Here is a 22,166-nt window from a genome sequence, read left to right on the forward strand (position 1 = left end):
TGTTTTGGGGACCGAATAACTGCAGCTCGCCCATCCCCAGGGTCTCCAGGGAAGCAGCATTTGGAGGGGGTTTGGAGGATTACTACTAGCCCGGGGCTTTAGGAGTCTCGCTTGATTTTCCTCCCCTACAACACCGGCCGGAACACCTTCACAGGCACTGGAATCAGCGCCAGGGGCTCGCAGAGCAGTGCCATGGATGGGGACGTGCTTGGTGGCCACCCCTCCGCACGCAAGGGGACCCCCTCCCCTGCCGTTCAGTCCCACACCACAGGCCCCACAGCGGGGGGCAATGAGCCATCCCAGCTTCCACGGGCCTCGCACAACGCCAGCGGCATGCCGGGCAGCCTAGGGGGCAGGGCCGTGAACGGCCCGGGGCAGGCGCAGCCTTCCCAAGAGCAGCGCAGCCCGGAGAAGGGGGAGCCACACAGCCCCGCCGGGGGCCCCCTCGGGACAGGGGCCGGCGCCTGGCCGCCCAGAAGCGTGGGGAGGATCAGCCGCCGGGGCAGGCAGGGCCGCAGCTCAGCGCTGGGAGGCGGCGAGGCTCGGGCCCCCGCGGGGACGGGGGGAGCGCGGTACGGAGGGGGAGGGGGGCCTCGGCCTATCCCACCAGAGGCGGGAGGACAGGTGGGGGGAGGGGTCAGGAGGGCCGGGGGGAGGGAAGCTCGGCGCCACCCGCCGCGGCAGCGGACAGGCCGGGGAGGCAGAGCTCAGCCCCGGCGCGCGGCGCCGCGCGGCCCCCTCCGCTACCTTCAGCTTGTGAAGCTCCACGACCTCCGCCGCCATCTTGTCCGCCTCCCCTCAGCTCGCTCCCGCCTGCTGGCCCCGCCCACTTCGAGCGCCCGCCGCCCAATGGGAGCCGCTCTTCCTAACCAGGAGGCTCCCGCCTGCTGGCCCCGCCCACTTCGAGCGTCCACCGCCCAATGGGAGCCGCTCTTCCTAACCAGGCGCCCCCCACCCCGACCCTCAACATCGCGCCTTGCTACTGGCCTACCGGAACCGGGCACTGCGGTTTCCTATTGGGCGCCACAGAGGCTGGGGCGGGGACAGTAGTGATCGGCAACCATGTTGACCAATAGATGCGTGGAAGGCGGAGGTGGGCAGCCAATAGCAGGCGATAGCGAGGGTGGGCGCGCTCGCAGGCACTTCCGGGAGACTACTGGCGCTGGGGCGATCTTCAGCAGCAGCCAGCAGGTGGGTGAGGGGGAGCCGCTATAGGGCTCGGCAGGGGGAGGGGCCGGGCGGGCCGGGGCGCGGCGCCTGTAGGGGGCGGCAACGGTCGGAGCCGGGGCTAGTGGTTAGAGCCAAAGGCCGCTCCTGGGCCCCGCCCCTCAGTCCAGGCGCCCCCCGTAGATGTCCTGGGAGGCAGGGTGGCCTAGTGGCTAAAGCTCTGGCTCAGGAGGCCTGGGGGGGTCGCCTCCCGGCTCTGCCACGGGCCTGCTCGGTGACCCCGGGCAAGTCGCTGCCTCGCGCCGTGCCTCAGTTTCCCCGTCGGTAGAATGGCGCGAAGGATGCTGGGAGGGAGAAGGTGCTGCGGCGATGGCGGAAGGGGTGAGGGGGCCATGGCAGGGCTGAGCGCAGGGGGACGCAGAATGAGCTACGGTGTGGGGGCGGGGGGCTGCGTGGCCGTCAAGATGGGGAGAATCGAAGACCCACGTTACTGAGTAAACGCAGCTCCTAGGGCCCCCGCAATGTCAGCGTTGCGTGTGGGGTTTGCAAAGCCGCTAGCGCGTGCAGTCCAGTGGGTTAGAGAGCGTGTGTGGGGAGTCAGGATGGCTGGGTTCTAGTCCCCAGCTCTGGGAGGGGAGTGGGGTCTAGTGGCTGGAGGAGGAGGCTATGCCTGGGTCCCACTTCTCATGGCTGCCGCCTCGGTTTGTGGCCTTGGGCAGTCGTTTCTCCTCCCTTTGTCTTGCTGTTCATGTTCTGTCCGTACGCTGGCGAGACGGAGACGTAGCCCTCTGGGCAAGCTGGTGTGATGATTCATGTATTAACGTCTATAAAGCACCTGGAGAGCCTTGACCGGAAGATGCTACAGAAGGACAAAGCATTAGAAAGAGACCTGGACCGGGCATGTGCAGAAAGTCATGATCCTGACAAAGTACTGCATTGGAAGCGTGGTGGAACCAGAAAACCTCAGAGTCTCAGAGGCGTGATGTTTGATGCCCGTCCCCCACCTTTGTCTTTCAGGATGAATGTCGGGGTGGCCCACAGCGAGGTGAATCCCAACACACGGGTGATGAACAGCCGTGGCATCTGGCTGGCCTACATGATCTCGGTGGGAGTCCTCCATGTCATTCTCCTCAGCATCCCATTCTTCAGCATTCCCGTGGTCTGGACTCTCACTAACGTTATACACAATCTGGTTAGTCAAAGCTCAGCCTCTCGGCTTTAAGCCTGCTCTTTCTAGCAGTGCAGGGAGACGACTCACTGCCACGTGCCCTCAGCACTGCTCTTTGGGCCTTGCCCTCTGGGCCTGCAGGAGCTGGGATGAGGCCCAATCCCTGCCTGCTGGGGTCGGCGCTCAGAGAGATGGTATAGCTGTGGAAGGATGCTGTGTTTCGGAAAGCTTGTAGTGATATAGAAAGTACTTTTCTGACCCTCACTCATGATCAGCTGCGCCGCAAAGCATGACATTTCGTTATCCCTTTCCTAGTTTCTGAGTAAGAACTCCTGAGCTCTGTGTCTAGCTCCCTTCTCTTAGGCAAGTCACTTTACCTAAGGAGAGCTTACCTACCTAGCCAGCCCTTTGCTAAACCCAGACACGGTATTTGACTCTGGCCTCCTGTAACAAGGAGTTCCACAGCGTGACTGCCCTTTAGCTTTCTGTTCTGTCCCTGCCCCCCTCTTGCGTTAATGATACAACAGCATAAGAATGGACTGACCCAGGCCCTGTCCTTACATCCTCCTTTCTCGCTGTGGAAACTTGCAGGTTATGTACTGGTTTCTTCACACTGTGAAAGGAACCCCGTTTGAGACACCAGACCAGGGCAAGGATCGCCTGCTCACTCACTGGGAACAGATAGACTATGGGACGCAGTGCACCTCCTCACGCAAGTTCCTCAGCATCTCGCCAATCGTCCTGTGAGTGTCACTTCCTTGGGCGGCAGGTCAGCTGCAGAGCTGCCAGGGGCTGCAATGGGGCATCTTGGCAGTAGCGTTTTCTTTCCAGGACCTTGCTGCTCTGCAGGAATGCGCCAAGCCTGCCCAGAGCTACATCTGTTAGGCGTTGGGTGGGGCTGACTGCAGTTGCCCTTTTCTCCCCAGCAGAGAGGCACCAAGGGCAGCACGGGCTGTGGTGACTGAACTGTGCCCAGGCTGGGGAAGTGGGTCTGTGTCGGGTGTGGGTGCATTGGCTGGGGCAGCGTGCATCACTGCCTCTACTGGAGGGAGGGGTTCAGTCTCTGGCTGCTGATCCAGGCTCAGAAATACCTTTCATGTGCCGGCACCCCAGCCGGGGAGTGGATGGCCACAGAACTAACTCCACCTCTGTCTCTCTTCCAGTTACCTCCTCACCAGTTTTTATACCAAATACGACCCTGTACATTTTATAATCAACACAACGTCCCTCGTCAGCGTCGCCCTCCCTAAACTGCCCCAGTTCCACGGAGTGCGCGTCTTTGGCATCAACAAATACTAAGGCTCAGCGAGCCCGGCACTGCCAAGCCGGCGGCGAGGGAAGAGAGGGGCCATCCGAACAGCTTCCTGCTCTGGCTACAACCCACAGTACATCTTGCAGGGCAAAGGAATAATGAGCACAGCATGACGGTGTTGTCCTGAGTGTGAACGAGGCTGGGGGTGCGCTGAGGGACCGGGCCCTGCTTTAGCAGCTCTTTGAGTCCCTGCTGGGGATGATTTTGCAAGGGGATTAAGTTACTCTTCCTAATGATCATTGGTAGTTGGACTTTATCTTTTGTTTTGGTGGAGGGAGAGACAGCTGAGCCGTGAGGAGGGAGTGGGGGCTAAGGGTCACGTCTGCTACCTTGGCAGCTAACGCTCATGTAACTGCAAGGTGAGAGGCAGGAGGGGTGGAGAACTGCTGCCCAGCCGTGGGGAACCAGCCAGGCTTTGCATCCTCCCCATCCTTCTGTTTTCTACTCTTTTCCCATAATAAAGACGTATTACAGACAACAGCAGTGTTCTTGCAAGGGGGCCCCATGCTTAGAGGAGTCAGCCCTGGGTGACGGTAAAGAAGATATTTACTGAGGGGAGAGGATGTGGAACGGATCCTACACCCCTTGCTCCTTCCTTGCCCCCACTCGCAGAAGAGACAGACTTCTTCAAATCATGTTTTAATTTAACAAAAGTGATAAAGATACACAGTCATCTTACACCTCTGTGCTCAGAGCTGCGAGTACACAGGAGCTGAACAGTGACTACACCGCTCTCGAACACATGGCAACACAGCTCAGGAAGTGATTGTCCAAGACTTATTTTTTGCAAAATGTATTTTGTATCTGAAGGCCGCTCCGCCCTACTGCAGACCAAGCAGACGCTCTTCCAGCCCATCTGCTTCCCAAACCACCACTCGTGCAGAGAGGCTGCAGCTGCACAGCGCCAGGAGATGGGTCACTTGGGGGCAGCAGAGAGAGGGAACATGCCTAAGCCTCGCTTTCTGGCTCCCCATCATGAATGGAGTTAGGCAGCCCTGGCCTCAGAGCCCCAGCAACCACCCAAGTTCAGGGGAGTGAAGAACAGAGCAAGCTGGCAGGGGAGACTATGGGTCCCAGACCTCCAAGTAGGTCTCCTTGAGCCTGGCTGCCCTGCCCTGGTGTGCTCCCTGCATGCTCAGCTGCAGGGGTGAGCCTGAGGCTTTCAGTGTAAAGGGAGGGAGGCTCTGGCATCTGCCAAAGGCAAGCTCAGGAGGCTGGCAGCCCAGCACTAAACAAGCTCCCTCTTTAGAGGGCGAGATGCTCTGAAAGTGGTTACAAGACAGGCCTGGCTGAGGTCTGACTTATCCCCTTTCCCAATGAGCTGCAGAGAGGCAAGGTAACAGCAGGAGCAGTGCTAGAAAAAATGTGGGCGTCCTACTTCCACTCCCTATGGCTCCCATGGGCTCCCAGAGTCCACATGGACCAGCTCACACAGACAGCTTTAAGGAGCAGCAGGGCAGCGGTGGCAGCTGCCTGACGGGAGCCAAGAACCAGCTCTGAGTGCACAGAGCAGGAGGTTGCAGAGCTCTGGGACGGAGGGAGTTGCCTCATTCCCTGCCCCTTGCAATTGCAGCTAGAACCTTACGGAGTCATTCCCTTCTGGCTCTGTTTCTAAGGCCCCTTAATACACAGTGTGGGTCACGGAGGCACTCGCAGCAGCCCTGTTTCTCTCCATGCATGAGAGCAGGAGGTGGATCTCCATTGGGAACAGCTTCTAGCAGAGGAGAGATTAAAGACTGGGGCCACTCAGCTTGGAAAAGAGCTGACTAAGGGGATAGGAGAGAGGCTATAAAGTCAAGACGTGTGGAGAAAGTGACCAGGGGAGTGCTCTTTATCCCTGCACCTAACACACCAAGCAGAGGTCACCCAATGAAATGAATAGGCAGCAGGTTTAAACCATCGTAAGGATGTACTTCATGGCCTGTGGAACTTGTTGCCGGGGCCGTTGTGAAGCTAAAAGTATAACTGGGTTCAAAAAAAGCAAGCAAGTTCCCGGAGGATCGGTCCAGCAATGGCTCTTAGCCACCATGCAGGCCCTGCTCTGATGTTCTTAAATCTCCAAAGGCCAGGTGCTGGAAGTGGAAGAGCTGCTGGATATCTCCACAGGTGCCCTGTTCTCCTCCATCCCTCTGGGCATTGGCCACTGGCAGACAGTGCATCTAGCCCAGTGTCCTATCAGTCTGACCCAGCGTGGCCGTTCCTATGCCTAGCTCCCTTCCTGGCCCTCTTAAATGATGGGTTGGAGGCACAGCCGGGTTACACGGCTTTACATCAGCCAGGGTGAACCAGCAACTGTCATTGGCCCCGTGTTAAAATACTGTTTCCTCCCACCAACTTCAGCCCCCTGGCTCCTACCTGCCTGCCCAGCTCTCGTTCATTCAGTGAATTGAGCAGAGGTGAGGGGAGGGATTGGCAACTGGGGGATGCCTCTCTGCAGACCAGGTAAAGCCCTGCCTGAAACAGTCCACGCTGCCCTGCCAAGAAGCATCTCCCCTGCTTCCGAGGGAACATGACTTGCCCTCACAGTGGTCCTGTCAGGCCCTGTTGGCCTCTGAGGAAACCACATTTGCACCCACTGTAGCTCAGATTTTTAGGCACGTGGACACCGGGCCAAAGAACCAGATTAAGACCCTCCATTCACGTCACATAAGACCCCCACTAGCCAGGTGATGCTCAGATGCGCTCCCTTAGAATCAGCTAGCCAGAGACAAAGCGTTCTGTACCCCTGAGTCAGTCAAACCTCCTGGCCACAGTTCACTCTGGGAAGAGGAATCCAGGATTGGGTCTGGTCTGAGTAACACCTGGGGGAGAAACAAATCTGAAGGAGATGAAAGCCAGGTGGTGCCCTGGGCTCAAATAACAAAACTGGTACAGAAAGGTTCAGCGGGGAGGGGTTGCTCAGCTCATTGTTAGAAGGGAGGCAGACAAGGAAAGAACTACCGCTGGAGAGGAGGAGTGAGGTCAGCTAATCGCCAAAGGCAGCAAAAACAATGATTCGATACCCAGCCCAGCAGCTGTGCCCATGGGGTGATGAGAGAGATGGGGCAGACAGATAAACCCCACTCTCATCTGTCGTTCCCCAGCTCAGAGCTTGTTGGGTCATGTCACTTGGAGACAATTTCATAAATGAGAGGGTAACAGATACTGGTCTGGTTTTCTTCCGCGCACCAGACATCCAGCTTCAAGCGGGGCCAGCAAGCCTCTTCTTTGTGTCCCACATTTCCACACCGCCCCTGTGGGATCTGTTCACACATTAGGTATTAAGAGAATGCCCTTATGTAATCCTAATGAGGTTTATTTTGGGGGAGGGGGGGATGGGTAATTGTTCAAACACAAGACACACAATCTAGGCTTTAGTTTAATCCTAAAGCAGATCTTTCTGCTCACACCCACACAGTCGTTTGTGTAGGCCCTACCCAAAATCCAAATCATTTTGGAAATCCAGCAACAGAATGACAAACAACCTCAAGTAAATGGAGTCATTTCCTGGTGCAACTTAAAGAGCTTTAGTCCAGCTGAGGTCAAAGTAATTCAGCAGCACCTCATTGAGCTGGGTCCACGTTAGCAACTGGAAGAGCAAAACTTAGGAGGTTACAAGAAGTGCCTGCTGAACACGCAGGTGTAATACATGGAACTGACGGACACTGCACCTGGGCCGGGGGGGGAAGAAAGCTCTCCCCCGCCGCCCTCAGGCATTCAGCTCTATTCATGGAAAGGGGGATGTACATGGTGTTAAATAGAGATATGTACAGCCAAAGAGGAACCAGCTGTTATAAAAACCAAGAGCAATCCTTCAGTGAGAGGCTGGCCCGGTACAAAGCCATCCAGCTCACTGCTGCACAGCAGACGCAGACCAGGCTTTGATGGGTGGCGGCCGGGCTGACAAACGTGATCTTGCTTCTTTGGAAGCCTGGTCCTGCTGTACGCGAGGTGCGGCCAGCCGCCTGCAGCCGGTAAATTCAACACTGGCTGCATCGCTCACCAAGCCAGCATCTCCCAAGCCGCTGAGGAACTGTTCTCCCAAGTTTCAGGAAAACGGCAGGCCCAGCTGGCAGGAAAACTCTCCTCAGCTCTGGCTGGGAAGCAGGGCCAAGGGGAATCGACAACAAAAATCAGATGGGGGGAAATAAGCATGAAGCGAGGGGCCCATATGTGTGACCAGTGCAGAGCGAGGGGAGCCTGTGACAAATCGGGGAGCACCCACCCATGACTCGTTTCATCACTGATGAAACAGGCTTCCCCAGCAGCTCCACCGAGAGCACAGAGGAGCACAGTGGGCGCTTCGCGGAAGGAGCCCTTGCATAACACCCTGGAAGAGGTAGACAAAGGACCAGTCGTCCTGTCTCCCAGGGCCAAGGCATGGCTGGTCCCTCGGAGCATTCTCCAGCCAGCTGTGAGCTGAGCACGCCGCCCTCCCGCACTGGGTTTGACATTAGCGAGAAGCCGTCGGGGGGGGGGCATCAAGAATCTGCTTGGCTGCAGAAGCTTTAGGAGGCCAAATCCCGCCTCGGTTCTAAGGCGCCCTGCTCAGCCGCTGCGTTCCGAGGGGTTACGGCTTCCCGCAGCTCTCAGGAGGGCCGCGAGCCCCAGAAGAGACACTCACCCTCTGGCTGGCTGGGCCACAGGAGAGCCACGCGTGAGAAATGGCGGTAGGCAGATGGAAGGGAAATGGCTGCTCTCACTGGATCCCACCTGTGGCCTTGACGGAACCAAAACATCACCTGATTTTTCAAGTAACCCTGAAGAGATTCCATGGCTCTGTCCAGCATGCGCCCCACCCTCCCCTCCTTCCACACGCTCGGCTGGTCTCTGGGATGCCGCAGGGCGTCCCCACCTGGAGTTCTTTGGTATCACTGGCTCCGGTTCTTTACCCAAGACGTTAACGGCTTCCACCGGAAACTCCCCAAACTCCTGGTTTGTTTTTAAAGAAAGGAAACAAAACAAGAAAAAAAAATAGATTCTTCTTTTTGTAAAGAGCCCTTTTAGCGTCTGACGTAGAGCCTGGCCCCCAGGCCTGGAAAGCACCAGCTGCCTGCTGCAACGTATGAAGGAGCTTCATTTCTTTTCAGCGCCTGTAGCCTCCTGCCAGGAGTCCAAAGCCGGCCCCGCCCTGTGACTCTCCCATACCAGCCACACTGCTCCTTAGCGCTGGAAGGGGCGGCGCACTTTTTTCCGCCTTTTCTGCTTCGAGTCCCCTTTTGGGGCGGCACTCTCTGTCTTCGGGGCAGGGGCAGGGGCAGGACCGGAAGGAGCTGCTGCCCAGGGCGGGCTGAAGAAGCCCCCGTTGGGCATCTGCCCCGGAGTCCCCTGAAATATGCGGTTGAAGAAATCCTGCAGGTCTGCAGCCGAGCCGGGACTGCCTTCAGAGGTGGTTCTGGGGGAAACAAGTGTTGACAGACACTGCACACACACATCTAGTAGCTGGGTGTCAAAAGGCAGATCAGTGGGGTCGAGTGGTTAAAGCAGGGTGGCAGGACTCCTGGGGTCTATAGCCAGCTCTGGGAGGGTTGCAGGGTTAGAGCAGGGGAAGCCGGCAGCCAGGACTCCTGGGCCCTAGTCCCAGCTCCGTCACGGACTGTCAAGTCACTCCACTCCTGGTCTCACCACCCTGTCTCGGCGCTGGGGATAACACCCACTCAGCGAGAGAGCTGCTAAGCTGCCAAGGGGCCAGATCCTGCCAGGTGCTCAGTAACCTGACCTCCTCTTAACTTCAGCAGCATTTGAGGGCACTTGGCAGGTCCCAGCCCCGCCAAGCTCTGAGATCAGGGCACTCCCACGACCTTTCCACCCAACGCAGGAGGCTGCCGGAAGTCGGGCAGGTAGAACCGTAGGACAGGTTGAGAGAGCAACAGAAGACGCTGCAGATAACGGCCAGTCCCAGCCGCTGCACTGCTGGCCGCCGTTGTTTAAAGCACGGCTGCAAGGATCCTCCAACACCCACAGGAAGGGGGATTTTCATCAGTACAAAATACCCTGTCCTCAGTCCACATGGCTTAGAGCAGCTTCACGGAGGAGACACGCCGCAGAGCAGCACTCTGCCACCAGGGGACCGCTTCAGGGCCCAGCCGCAGCACGATTAGGGAAGGGGGGATGTCTAAAAGCGCCCCCCCACCCCACCCCCAGCCCACACTGACTTAATGCCTCAGGTCCCTTCAGCCCTCTGATGTGAGGGGCAGGGCAGGGCAGGGGGACCCCAGAGGGAACTCCGAGCTATCCAGCTCCTCCAGAAGTGCTCCCCATCTGAGATGGGGCACGTTCCTACTGCCCACTTCCACCCACTCAGACTTGGTGTGGGGTCGAGGCGAAAGCACCAAGGACCCAGAACAGCCTCCAGGACCCACCTCTGGCGTCCGCCTGAGCCGGAGCTCCTTGATCCGAACGATATGTGATACGGCACACGGTGGGTGTCGGGAGAGATTCCGACCCGCTGGCAGCCGGCCCACTCTGCGGACGGAGAGACAGACACAGGCACATCGTCAGCTGGGACGCGGCTGAGTTCGCTCAGCACAGGACGTGACCGCAGCCATCACATCCCCCGCCTCCAAAGGAAGGTTGTGCAAGAGCAAGGACACGTCCCAGGGCACGCAGGAGGCCGTCGCACCACGCGGGCTGGCGGGTTAGGGACCCCAGGGGAGGAGACAGGGCAGGGCAGGGGATGTTTAAACACAGGTTGATCAGCCCCTGTGTAACCTGGCAGTTCACTGGGCTGACAAACGACTGCTTGGTTTCAGGAACTGGCCTTTGAGCACTGGGTCAGCCAGCCCCACGGAGGCCCTGTACCTGTGATGTCATAGACCTTCCCATCCATCAGGGCGAAGTAGGTGATTTTCAACCCCAGCATGCTCGATTCGGCCCAGAAATCTCCCTCCTCGGCAGGGTGCAGCTTGCTGCACTCCGCGCAGTAGCGAGCGCTGAGCGGCTCTCGGTCCATCTCGAACCTCCTAAAGCAGCAGAGAGATTTTCAGGCGCCATTAGAGCAGGGCTAGCTCTGCCGTGTCACTCAGAGGACCCGTCCTCCCTCCCCCAGCACCCCAAATTCCCAGAATGCTCTGGGACAACCAGCACCAAAGAACACTTGGGCTTAAGGAAGAAGCAGGATGGTCGGAAGTGCAGCTAACTGCCCTGCTCTCCCTATGGCCCCGGGCAAGGACACAACCCAGCAGCTGCAGGATTCTCTGGTTAATCCCTGCAAGCAGCGATACCATGGAGCCAGGAGGAGGCAGTCACAGGGCCAGGCACACCCCTGAGTCACAGCACTCGGTGCCCCAGGAGGAAACGGCAGGGCACCCTGGGTGCAAGTGAGGGGTCAGAGCAGACTCCGAGCGCCAGCACCTACTTGTGCTTCCCCTGGCACCTGCTGCACATCATGGTGTTCATGGCTTCTTTCAGGTCGTCCTGCAGCTTGGTGAGGAACTCGTTCATGGATTTGGTCAGCTCGCTCTCCGCCATCCGCTTGCTGCAATCACAAGGGTGCGGGGGTGAGTCACGCCCCAGGCGCCAGGGAGGCAGCCCCCGTGGGAAGGCACAGGACAGCTGCTGCACCCCGCAGACAGTCCACGCCTTTCCCTGCTGGGCTCAGCCCCTGGCGGCAGCTGAGCTGGGTTTGCATGAGGCGCTTGCTGGCAGGGCTGAGAGCTGCTGCAGTCGGCGAGGAGGCACCCAACTTTACCCACTTCTCACAGGGCAGCGCTGGCCAAGAACCCGACAATACATTAGCGCTCGCCCTGGCGGACGGGGCTGGAGAGCCTCAGCTTCCTTTCACCGGCCCGCTTCTGACGGCGCACGGCACCAGCCTATGCACCAACGTGCTTCTATCGTGGTTAGCGCCCCCCATCGCTACCCTCCCATTTGCTCCAGTAACCTGTGGCGTCTCCTCACTAACCAAGGCTGTACACTCTCTAGGACAGGGACTGTCTTTGGGAACCATTTATACAGCACCTAGCACAACAGTGACCTCACCCTGAATGGGGCCGCCAGACACAACCACAACGTTGATCACAGATAAGAAGAGAACATCCAGATGGATTTGGCTTCTGATGCCTGAAATTCCCCCTTGCCAGTTCTCTGAGACACCCGACCCCCAACAGCGACTTTTAAAGCATATTTAAATAAAGAGGTGTCTCTGTTAAAGCCCTTGTTCTCTGTCTTTGCTCTCATGACCAACTTCTCATTGAAACCCCTTGGTGCATCGCACGCAGCCTCGCTCAATAATTCCTGGATGCGTCCTCCCCGCAAAGCGCTGGAGCTTCACGTACACTCATGTCTGAAAGCCACATCTGCAGTGACCAGTACTTGAAGAGGACAAGTCCCATGACCCCATCCTTGCTCCCCCAGTCAGCGGGGGAAGGAGCAGTCCCAGGGCGGCCCTGAAGCCAGAGCACAGGCTGTGTTGGGCAGCTCAGATCAGCAAGTCACAGGGTGACCGACTAGCCGTCACCAGACTAGCAGACCAGCCCACCTTCCTCTCCGTCACCTATCCCTCGAGTGCACAGACATGGGCCAGAAGAGGCCACGGTATCTAATCTGCCCCCAGTGACCACAGGCGCCCCCAGCCCTTGCTCCCGTCCTGCCTTAGGGGGCGGGAAGTGGGCACCCAACTCACATCTCATACTCTTTCCTCTTCTCCGGATTGCTCACAATGTCCCAGGCGGCTCGCAGCACCTTGAAGGCTTCCTCCGCCCGCGGATGCTCGTTCTTGTCGGGATGAACCTGCGAAGCAAGACATGGGAACCTAAGGAGACCGAGAGGCATCTTCAGCTCTGACCTCATCTGAGGCCAGGGTCTGGCCGGGAAGGCTCCCCCTCCCCAGGGACAGCGCTGCACGGCCAGAGGTGTTCTGGGGGAGAAGGAAGGAGGGGGTACGACAGCATCCTCACACTAGGACAACTGGTCTGTTCTAGTCTGGCAGGAGACAGGCTGCTGCCTAGCCAGTCTCAGAGCCCACGTGCCGTCCTGGCATTAGGCAGGACAAGCAGAGGCAGGAGGGCTCCCCATCCCAGCCAGCACACAAAAGATGGTGCCCAGCAGGCAATCCCAGCCCCACCCCGAGGAGCTGGGGCAGAGGGGATGGACAGCACCAAGGGGAGCCTCAAAGCCATCGACCGCCCCCAGCGCAGCCCTCACCACAGCTCTGTGGTGCTCGCCTCACGACTCCGGCTCACAAAGCCGCGTCAGGACGTGCTGCCACCCCCAGGCGTCAGTGCTGGCGGAGCGCTGCACAGAGAGCTGCTCTGGCATCCAGGGAGCAGCGCCGGGGGGGGCAGCCACCAGGGTTTCACCCCATTCAAGCCACTTGCCCCCAGCTGGCTCCCATGTCTCCCTAAAGCTCAGCTTGTTCTGCCAGCCAGTCCCTCTTTGCCCCGCCTGCCTCAGCAGGGATAGGCTGAGCACAGCGGAGGAGACGCACACAGCTGATGGTGTGGAGCGTTCCTCTCAACAAAGGGGGGAGGGGATGTTAATTCCAAGCGGAGGCTGACGCCTCTAGGGGCTGGGAATGCACCGGAGGCCTGGCCTGGGCCCGACTCTTTAGAGGAACCCAAAGAAACAGAAAGAATATGGGGCAAGACATCCTAACGGGGAGTCTCTCAGTTTACCCATCTGTACTATGGGGGCAGCAGCTGTCGCTCAGGGTAATGAGTGCATCAAGCTCAGTGGAGAGGCGCTAGAGGCGTGGCGGACTCTCCCCCTACAAGGGCAGCGCAGCTTTAATGGACTTCCTGCCTCACGCCCCGCAGGTGCTCGTCCGTCCCCACCCACAGCCGGGCACACTCACCAGCACGGCCAGCTGACGATAGGCCTTCTTCAGCTCCGCATCCGACGCCGTCACCTCCAGCCCGAGGACCTGAAAGGGGTTCAGCTCCTCCTCGGGCACCTCGGCCAGGGCCAGCAGCCGGGCCACCTCCTGGCTGGGCGGGTAGCGCCCCCCTGCACTAGGATCAGGGCCAATCACAGTATTTCCCTGACTATCGGTCCTTAGCCCTTTGGGTGCCCAAAGCAGGGTTCTCCACTTCCGCAGCAAGTCGGACATGTACTTGCAAGTCCTGGTTTCTTTGAAGAGAGCCCCCATTCTGCGGAGGGAGGGCGAGCCCAGGAGTGAGACGAGCCAGGCCCCGCTGCTGGTTCTGCCCAGCTTACCTGCCCCAGCAAGGAGCAGGGACTTCAAGACTCGCCAGCACAGCCGCAAGCTGCCCAGAAGCAGCAAGAGCGCCAGGAAAAGCAGGGCACACAGCATCTTGAGCAGCCGGGACAGCCGGTTCCCCCAGGAACACAGGCACCATGCCACCTTCTCTGCGCCGCTCTTGGCCCGCTGGCCCAGCCATCGGCTCCACGTCCTCACGCTGGCTTGGGCTGAGTCCAGGTCCCAGGTGTTGAGCTGACAGCAGGAGTAGAGGAGCCTCCCGCCAGCTTCCACGCGCTCGCCGCACTCATGGGTGACGACCAGCACCAGCTTGATGAGCTTCTTGAAGCAGGAGACGCAGATCTGGGCCAGCTCTTCAAGCTGCTTGGGAACATCAGTTTTCAGGTGGCGCCGCCTGTCTGCATGGCTCCTCTTCCTGGCCTGCTTGTGCTTCCCGCCGGCGGGCACAGATCTACCCTCCCGCTTGCCATTCTCCTTCCACTCCTCCTCGTCCTTTGTGCCAGAGCGGCGCCTTTGTCGCCTCCCGCTCTTCCTGCCGCCGAGCGCCCTGCCGGAATCGTAAAGGTCATCGCTGGCCTTGGGCACACCCTCATCTTCCTCCTGGCCCTGCGGGGACGCTGCTGAATCAGGACCAAAGGCTTCGTCTTCAGCCCCAGGGGACTCCAAAGCCCAGCGCTGGCAGGTGACGCTACACGAGCTGTTCCCCTCTTCCAAATAAGTCCTGGAGGGATCCGAACTCTCCCCCCGACAGCTACAGGAACGTTCATAACTGGACAGAGGGGAGCCAGGGGCATTGAATTCAGTAAAGTGCAAGCTGTCGTCTTCAAGCAACACCATCGGCACTTGGTCGCTGCTTCCATCCCAACCATCCTCCTCCTCTGCAGTGCAGGCTGTCCTCTGCCCGCCACCTTCTGGAGGGCCCCGAGGGGAAGAATGACCAGCCTCTTCCGCCTTCCCTCGCGTCTCGTCTGACAGTTCAGCTAGCGACAGCTCACATGCACTAGGAGTTCTGCCAGCAACAAAAACTGGCCCGTGAGCCTCCATCGGTGCCCAGCCTTCTGCACCTCTGTGGAGTTGTTTTGGCCAGTTCTGGCTTGGAGAGACATACTCTGGGCCTTCAGAACTGCAGTCTTCTTGGAAGAACTGGCAGCCATTAGACCCAGTGCTTCCTGGATCCCCAAAACGTGAGAACAGGCGTGTGTTATCCACACAAGGGCTGGCACCTGGCATGCCCCTGTCCTTGGAGAGCTCTGCACTCCAGCAGCAGGAATTCTCCAGTTTGGGTTCACACATCCCTCCTCCTCCAGACATCTGCTTCTCCACTGTGTCACCCCCGGAGCCGTCCTGGACCAGCAAGGGTTAAGTGACAGCTGTCATTTTTTAGCCTTTTTCCTGAAAGTTAACAAAAATAAAGTCAGAGGCATCAAAACCAGGCTCCAGGCCAAGATAGGAAGGGCAGCCATAGCCGTGAATCAAGTGGTCTTCAAAGCTCCTTCTCAAATCCACAGTCCATGCGACTTGACCTACCGTCGGACACACACCGGCACTAGTGAGAGCAGAGCGAATGGTGGGCCCCAGCAAGGGGAGACAGAGCTTCCCCCACCACTTACAGCTGGCCTCAACTGGGGAGTAGCAAAGCAGCCACCACCGGCCAGCTGTTTGTGCAGGAGCCGCCGAGATCCGCGGACAGTCGTAGTCCGGATCCCACGTATCCAGTTCTCAAAGATCTACCACGAGTGCCCCCGAACTCCCCTGCCCCCCCAGCTCACAACGGTCGTTGGACGCTTACGCAAGTGCTAGCCGTGGACATGCAGAACTTCCTCTCCAACACGGGCAACCCCACAACTGCCACCAGCACTAAGAGGAATCCATTGTCCAGCTCTTAAACCCCCAGGTTTCCTGCCTGGGCCCCAGGAATCAGGCTCTGCGATGCCAGCAGGGGTCAGTGTGAACGCACGGCAGGGCGAGCGCCTAGGGGGAGAACAGACAGTGAAGTGCAGCCATTTGATCTGGATTACAAACACCCCACGTGGAATGGCCGAGTCCCAGTTAACCCGGGGGCAGTTCTGTGACAGGCTCGGCCTTAACCCTGTCCACGACACAGGCCGCCCACGTCGGGGCTCTCAGGTCAACCTCTCTTGTGCCCGCTGTTCTGTTCCCGAACCGCCACTGGCCTGACCTCCTCTGTCCAGGGAGCCTCTCTCCCTCCTATCTGGGCTCCCCTCGGGGTCGGCCTCGAAAAGTCACGAGCCGGAGGTGGGGGTCACGATCCCGATCGGGGGGGGGGGGTGTCTTTTTCTTTACATTTGCCTTTGGCTGACAGCGGGGAAGGACCCAGCCGCGGGTGGCGCCGGTCGCCTGGGCCTGGAGTTCGAGCCCCCGCTCGGCCCATAGCCCCGGGCGGCCCCTCGGCCCCCTACAGACGGGGAGACCGGCCCCGCCCCGCCTCGCCGCAGCGGGGCGACCTGCCGGACAGAGCGGCAGGCGCCAGGGCAACGGGGGCCGGCCCGGTGGCTCGGACGGACGCGGCCGGCGGCGAGGCCCCGGGCGCCGGCGGCCGGTCGATGGGGGGGGGCGCCCCCCACTTACCCGAAAGCCCCGCGCGCCCCTCGGCCCGCCCCCCCCGACAAGCGAAGGGCTGGTTCTCGCCCCCCCCCTCCACAGGGCGCCCCCGGGGGGGGCAGGACAGCGGCGGGGCGCGGGGGGGGGCGCGGCGAGGGGGGGCTAGAAGGCAGCTGCCCACATGTGGCGCCACGAAAAGGGGGGAGCTCACCCGGGCGGGGGGGCGGGGGCTGCCCCCCCGGGTTGTGTTGGGGGAGGGGCACTCACCTGCTCCCGGTGCCCGGGGGGGGGGTTTCCTCCGCCTTCTCTCGCCCCCCGGGTCCCCCCCGTCTCCCTCCCCACTTCCGCCTTCCGGCCGCTTGTGACCGCAGCAGCTTCCACTTCCGGCGGAGAGGGCGGGGCTACCGGGGGTCCCGCCCGCCCCGCCCCTTAAAGGGCCAGCGGCCCCCCCGGGCTGGGAGGAGGAACCCTTGGCTGGGCTGTGCCATGTGCTGAGCGCGTCAGGCCTCAGCCTGGGGCAGGGGGTTTGAATCGGGCCCCAGGTTGGCCCCGCCCCCCGTTCCCTGCCCCCCCCCGCAGCCAAACGGCCCCCCACCCCCCGCCCCCCATCACCCGGGCTGTCACTAACCAGCCCCCTTGGAAAAAGAATCGCAAGGGACGGAGCCGGGACTCCTGGGGACTATTCCCGGCTCTGCCCGGCCTGCTGGGTGACCGCAGCCGGGTCACAACCCTGCTCCGTGCCTCAGTTTCCCCATCTGTAAAATGGGGGTGATGACACTGGCCTGCCTTGGTAAAGTGAACAGCACTGGGGGGAGGCGGGGGGCTGCTATTACTGCTTAGCGTTAAGCGCTTAGTTAAGCACTCCTAGGCGCTACCCCCCCCCTCACAGAAACACCCTGGGCTCCCCTCTAGCGGGGCCGTGGGGCTCCCCGGTGGTTCCTGCTTGGAGAGCGCCGTGCCCTTGCGAATCCTGCTCCAGTTCGCGCCAGGCTGGCAGGAGAGGGCAGGCAGCTGAGCCTGGACGCGCGGCAGATTCCAAGGGTGACTTCTGAGCAGTTGATGGTGGAGCCTGTAACTCCAGGCGGCGGAGACACACTGGAGAGTCCCGGAGACTTCCACCCCCTCCCCCTCAAATGGGGCCTAATTCCTCCCTGGTGTAACTCTGCTGGGGCTATCTGAGTTGCACCAGGTATGAATTTGGCCCGTCACCCCTCACAGGTTCAGACCGGGGCGTTCCCATCTCCCAGCTGCCCCTTTCCTCCCCCACTTTGGGACTTTCCTTCTGAGCCCCTGGAAAAGATAAAGGCCGGATCCTGACCTCGGCTGCCCCACTGCAAATCCAAAGCATCTCCATTGGAGGCAATCTGGATTTACACCCATGTAAACAGGATCAGGAGCTAGCCCTACAGTCGGACATAGAGAGAGGGATCGAGCCCTTGGACTGGCTCGTACCTCCTGGGTCAACCCCCTCCAGAAAAGGGAACTACAGCGTCAGTGGGTCCTTCCCCCACCATGTGACGGGGGGGACCCTAGCCCTGCTCGGTGAAAGGACCAGGACATTCGGATTTGTCTCTTCGTACAGCTCCCAGTGGCTGCAAAGTGGGGCTAATGAGAGGCATTTGGAGCAACAGCCCTGAGGCCTTAAAGCTTCTGTTCATCAGTACAACGGATACAACTCGGGCAGCTAGAGCACACTGTCCCCCTCACACACTCAGCTCCTTTAACCAACTTAAATTCCCATCCTGTCCATTGGCCACAATCTTCTCCCTTCCTACCGTACCATGCGTCACATTGCTGCCTGCTGGTAAACAGACGGCGTGCTCCACCCCAGAGACAGCTGCATCTCCCTCCTGGGTAACTGATCCCTGTTCAGTGTTGCTGTGCCCTGGTAAATAGCTGCCACGCTCCACCCCAGAGACAGCTGCATTTCAGCATTGGACAACTGAACCCTGTGGCGTGTTTCCCTGTTGGGCGTGGCGCTTCCTGAGTGTGCTTTGCAAATCCTGTCAGGCTCCCCCACACAAGGAGCTAAACAAAAGAAGAATGAAGCCAACGGTTCTTTGCATTGTAGCTGCTGCTTTCCAAGGACAGCGACTGCCTTCGTCAGCTTTGACTCCAGCACTGACCCTCTCCGCCAGGCGGGTCGCTGGGATCCCGGCTTTACACCTCAGGAGACCGAGGCCTGGAATGGAGCCATGACGCAGCCACTCGCTGGCAGAGCCCTGCCCTCACTGCTAGAGAGAGAACGTGACGTCTAGAACTGAGCGTGGGACGCTGGGAGTCCTGGTGCCCCGTGCTATGGACCTGTCCACTACACCCCGCTCCCCTCCCAGAGCTGGGCAGAGAACCCAAGAGCCCTGCCCTGGAGACCCCCTGCACAACCCTCCCTCTGTGGTGGGCAGAGGACGCAGCTGACCCCGTTGCTAGCATGTGCCGCCCTCCTGGAGGTGCTGGGCCCTGCCAGGTCAGTGGGGGAAGATGCTGCCCGTCACGATGCAGGCAGGGCGGTCTGTGGGGAGGCCCATTCGGCTGCCCCAGCCCCTCTGCCAGGAGGTGCCCGCTGCCTGGCTCTGGCTGACGCAGCCCCGGCAGGACTCGGCTGGCCGATCATGTGCCTCACTCCCTCGACCTCGGGGCTGGGGAGACACAAAGCTCCCTCTGTCTCCAGCGCCGGGGCCTGAGAGCAGCCACTGTGCAGCGGAGGAAGGAGGGGGCGTGCGGGGGTGGGGTGCAGCACGGGCTGTTCTGCATCGTTCGGAGATGCGGAGTCCAGCACGGCCTCCCGCTCACCCCAGGGCTGGGGCGTGAGAGCCAGCGGGGCCTAGGAGTGTGTTAGACTGAAGGCCTGGGAGTCGAGATCCCCGGTTTCCAGTCCCAGCAGCCCCGCTCTGTGCCTCAGTTTCCCCACAGGTCACATCGGGAAAAGGACAACGACCTGCCTCTCTCAGTCCTGACCCTCAGCCCCCAAATATCCCAGCCCTGGGCTCCCCCCACCCACAGCTCTGCCGGTGCCCCTCAATCCCGACCTGCAGCCCCATCTATCTCAGCCCTGAGCTCCCCCTGGCCCCGAGATCCGCAATGCTCCTGACCCACTCAGAGCTAAACAGACAGCCCCTTCACATCTGCCCGCCATACGTACAGCACCCAGCACATGGGAGAGCAAGCCCGGCCAGCTGGTGCTTTGTGGGCCTGCCGGGCTGAGGGGCACCCACAGGACAGCAGTGGGGAAGGGGTTGCCCTGGCGTAGTTTCCCTATTCTACAGTCCCCTACGCTCACTGCCCCACAGCTGCAGGAGCAGAGCCCAGGCCAGGGGGGCTGGTCGTGGCAGGTCCTAGTCACTTCCCAGACCTGCGCCTTCCCTCACCTTACTCAAGGGCTGCTCTCCCAGGAGAGTCCGCAGGGGGCAGGGCCCAGGGGGCGAGTGGGGAGACGCTTTCAGGGGAACCCAAGAGTCCAGGGATCCTGTAAGGAGGAAGATGAGATCCTGCTGCAGCCCAGCCCTGGATGGCCAAGAGATCCCTGGTGTCTCTGCCCCCCACCCAGATGCCAGCTAGCGCCCCGCCGGCCCTGTGGGAATGTGGCACCGGGGAGGTTGGGGGCAGGGCTGACCCAGCTGGCGACGGGGGAGCTGGCTGGGGCGACGGTGAGAAAATCTTGCTGCCAACAGCCAGGCTTTGGCCGCAGCTCAAGCTCCCACAGGCTCCTGGCTCTTGTGAATGAGCCGGGCGGCTCAGCTCAGCCCCTACTGGCACAGGCACCGGGGCGGGTGGGGGGTCACTGGGACAGCCATGGGCAGGCTGAACCCAGGGACATGCAGACAAGTGGAGAAACCGGCCTCTCCGGGAAACCGAGGCGTTGGGAGGCAGGGGATGGGCGACACCCAGGGGTGTGGGGCCCAGGGGGAGATAGGCAGCTGCCAGGGGGTAGTTGGGGGTGTGGGCAGCCCCTGTGACCAGAGTCAGCGCCCCGGCAGCCTGAGGCCCCTCCAGGCCAGGCCAGGGAGGAGAGCGTGTCTCCCCCAGGGCTCAGCGGTTCCTGGGGCCAGGGTCCGGTGGTTGCTGCTGGCGCCATCTGTCCCCGTCTGGAGCTGGGTCAGAGCAGATCACAATGGGGCGTATGTGAGTCAGGACTCCCGAGTCCTACCCCCAGCTCCGGGGGGGGCGGGGCTGGAAGCCAGGATGCCTGGGTTCTCTCGCTTGCACGGGGCTCTCAGGCTGCTGGCAGCTCCCTCCTGGAGCAGTGGGGGGCCGCTGGGCGGCATGGGGGCCCTGCCCCTCCCCCACAGGACAGAGGGGCCTCTCTGGCGCAGCCCAGCTGGCGTTTGGCCGGTTGCTGGGACGCTGGCGTGGCTTCAGGCACCTGCTTGGGCAGCCGGCCAGCTACGGGGCCAGCTTCCAGCTGAGCCCCTGGGGACAGGCTGGGCTGCCCAGGAAAGGGGCCCACGCAGCTCAGCCGCCTCCACCTGCAGCAAAACCGGATCGGTCACAGGCGCCTTGACTCCAGCTTCCCCTGCCCTAGCCACTAGACCCCACTGCCCTGTAGCCAGGAGAGGACCCAGGAGTCCTGACTCCCAGCCCTGCCCCATTCTTGCCGTCCAGGAAGGAAACCTCGCTGCCCATCAGGCAGCATTAAGAGGAAGCCAGTGGGGGTTTTGCTGATGGCTCCATGAACCATGGTGCCTCCTCAGCCCCACTTGGAGTCCCCCCGGCCCCTGCCTGCAGGGTGACCGGAGGGGGGTAGAGGCAACTCGGAGCACTGGCTGATGGGCCGAGGATCCCCAAGCGCTGGGTCCCAGGAGCAGGGGGGCAGCAGCAGGGCCGGGGAGCCGGCGTCCAGGGGACTCACATGGGACGTCCCACCGTCCAGGGGACACTGGCTCCAGAATGCAGGGGCCTTTGTCCCCCAGCTCAGACGGTCCTGCTCACCCCCAAGCCACAGCTCCCCGCTGGCCCAGGCCTGGGGCACCCTACACAGCTCTGCCCCGGTCCCTCCGGCCTGGCCGTGAGCAAGTCATGCCACCTCCCCAAGACTCAGTTTCCCCTTCTGTAGAACAGTCACCTAGCCTCTTTCTGCTGCGCTAGGCGCTCAGAGCGCAGGACGGCCCTTGCCTAGCTAATCCGCCTCCACCCAGCAGGCCGGGGGTTCACCAGATGGGGGGGGCCAGGACCCAGAGAGACAGCAGCAGCCCCAGCAGTCCTGACCCCACAGCGGGGGGAGGAGGGAGACAGGGTCAGGAGATGAATGGTTCGGATTCCCAGGGCGTCCCGGGACTGCCATAGGGCCCGGGGTGCCAGGCCTGGGACAAGCCCCATGGTGCCGGGCACCCTGCTAACAGGATGGCCCCTGCCGCGGGACTGTCTGGTTCTGGGACCTGCCCAAGCAGAACCGAGCCCGGAATCTGGGCCAGACCCACCACAGGGCTCAGTCCCGGCAGAGGGAAAAGGCCACAGATCCCAGTAAGGGAACAGGAGCCTGGGGGAGCCGGTGCTGGGCGCCCGGGGAGGGGGGCCAGGCCCTGGGGTCCGAAGGGGGCCAGGCCCTGGGGTCCTGGGCTCCAGGCCACTGGGAGCCTGCCCTGCCCCACCGCTCGCCCCTCTCCCGGCCAGACTTTCCAGCCCCGCACCCAGGGGGCCGGGGAGGCGCCCCAGCAGCCCCCGGCCAGTCGCGGCCCCTCCCGGGGCGGGCTCGGACCCCCGGGCCCCCCAGCCGGCCCCGCCCCCGGCCCGGCCACGCGGTGGCGGCCGCTGTCCCCGCCCCGCAGCTGTCGCGGGCCGGATCCGTTTGCGGGGTTGAATTCGGAGCGGGGGCCGGGGGGGGC

At 61.3% G+C, this 22,166-nt stretch overlaps 3 protein-coding genes across 6 annotated transcripts in view; 1 reads left to right on the plus strand and 2 right to left on the minus strand.

Annotated features, from left to right (window-relative positions):
- SARNP (SAP domain containing ribonucleoprotein) overlaps window positions 1–863 on the minus strand; it is a 44,509-nt gene extending 43,646 nt beyond the window's left edge. For both annotated transcript variants that reach the window (XM_067529910.1, XM_067529909.1), the window contains exon 1: window positions 748–863. In XM_067529910.1, coding sequence (XP_067386011.1) covers window positions 748–783 — 36 coding nt within the window. In that variant the 5' untranslated portion in view covers window positions 784–863. The remainder of the gene's footprint in view (window positions 1–747) is intronic.
- Window positions 864–1,124: 261 nt separating this feature from the next.
- ORMDL2 (ORMDL sphingolipid biosynthesis regulator 2) lies at window positions 1,125–4,125 on the plus strand. Of its 2 annotated transcripts, none has more exons than XM_067529911.1 (4): window positions 1,125–1,191; window positions 2,185–2,359; window positions 2,927–3,078; window positions 3,499–4,125. In XM_067529911.1, exons 2-4 carry the CDS (start codon window positions 2,186–2,188, stop codon window positions 3,632–3,634), a joined length of 462 nt encoding a protein of 153 aa, XP_067386012.1. In that variant the 5' UTR covers window positions 1,125–1,191; window position 2,185; the 3' UTR covers window positions 3,635–4,125. The 2 variants fall into 2 exon arrangements, with proteins under 2 accessions (XP_067386012.1, XP_067386013.1); XM_067529912.1 differs by lacking the exon at window positions 1,125–1,191 and adding an exon at window positions 1,268–1,548.
- A 1,526-nt stretch (window positions 4,126–5,651) lies between these two features.
- On the minus strand, window positions 5,652–16,728 carry DNAJC14 (DnaJ heat shock protein family (Hsp40) member C14). 2 transcript variants are annotated; one of them, XM_067529864.1, is made up of 8 exons: window positions 16,615–16,728; window positions 15,575–15,756; window positions 13,420–15,177; window positions 12,250–12,356; window positions 10,984–11,103; window positions 10,428–10,588; window positions 9,989–10,091; window positions 5,652–9,021 (listed from the first exon to the last, which is right to left on the minus strand). In XM_067529864.1, exons 3-8 carry the CDS (start codon window positions 15,094–15,096, stop codon window positions 8,790–8,792), a joined length of 2,400 nt encoding a protein of 799 aa, XP_067385965.1. In that variant the 5' UTR covers window positions 15,097–15,177; window positions 15,575–15,756; window positions 16,615–16,728; the 3' UTR covers window positions 5,652–8,789. The 2 variants fall into 2 exon arrangements, with proteins under 2 accessions (XP_067385965.1, XP_067385966.1); XM_067529865.1 differs by having other exon boundaries at window positions 15,555–15,756.
- Window positions 16,729–22,166: the final 5,438 nt, after the last annotated feature.

The sequence above is a fragment of the Emydura macquarii genome, unplaced genomic scaffold (genome assembly GCF_026122565.2).
Source record: "Emydura macquarii macquarii isolate MOO-44397 ecotype Brisbane River unplaced genomic scaffold, CSIRO-AGI_Emac_v2 contig_2994, whole genome shotgun sequence".
NCBI classification, from domain to species: Eukaryota; Metazoa; Chordata; order Testudines; family Chelidae; genus Emydura; species Emydura macquarii.

What these genes read in the sequence shown, in the direction of transcription:
- ORMDL2 (XM_067529911.1), top strand. Translation starts at nt 2,186, where the DNA reads ATGAATGTCGGGGTGGCCCACAGCGAGGTGAATCCCAACACACGGGTG. An exon ending in CTAACGTTATACACAATCTG is followed by an intron (nt 2,360 to 2,926) that starts GTTAGTCAAAGC and finishes GGAAACTTGCAG; the next exon opens with GTTATGTACTGGTTTCTTCA. An exon ending in AGCATCTCGCCAATCGTCCT is followed by an intron (nt 3,079 to 3,498) that starts GTGAGTGTCACT and finishes TCTCTCTTCCAG; the next exon opens with TTACCTCCTCACCAGTTTTT.
- DNAJC14 (XM_067529864.1), bottom strand. Translation starts at nt 15,096, where the DNA reads ATGTCTGGAGGAGGAGGGATGTGTGAACCCAAACTGGAGAATTCCTGC. An exon ending in AAGAGGAAAGAGTATGAGAT is followed by an intron (nt 11,104 to 12,249) that starts GTGAGTTGGGTG and finishes TTGTGATTGCAG; the next exon opens with CAAGCGGATGGCGGAGAGCG. An exon ending in AGGTGCCAGGGGAAGCACAA is followed by an intron (nt 10,589 to 10,983) that starts GTAGGTGCTGGC and finishes CTGCTGCTTTAG; the next exon opens with GAGGTTCGAGATGGACCGAG.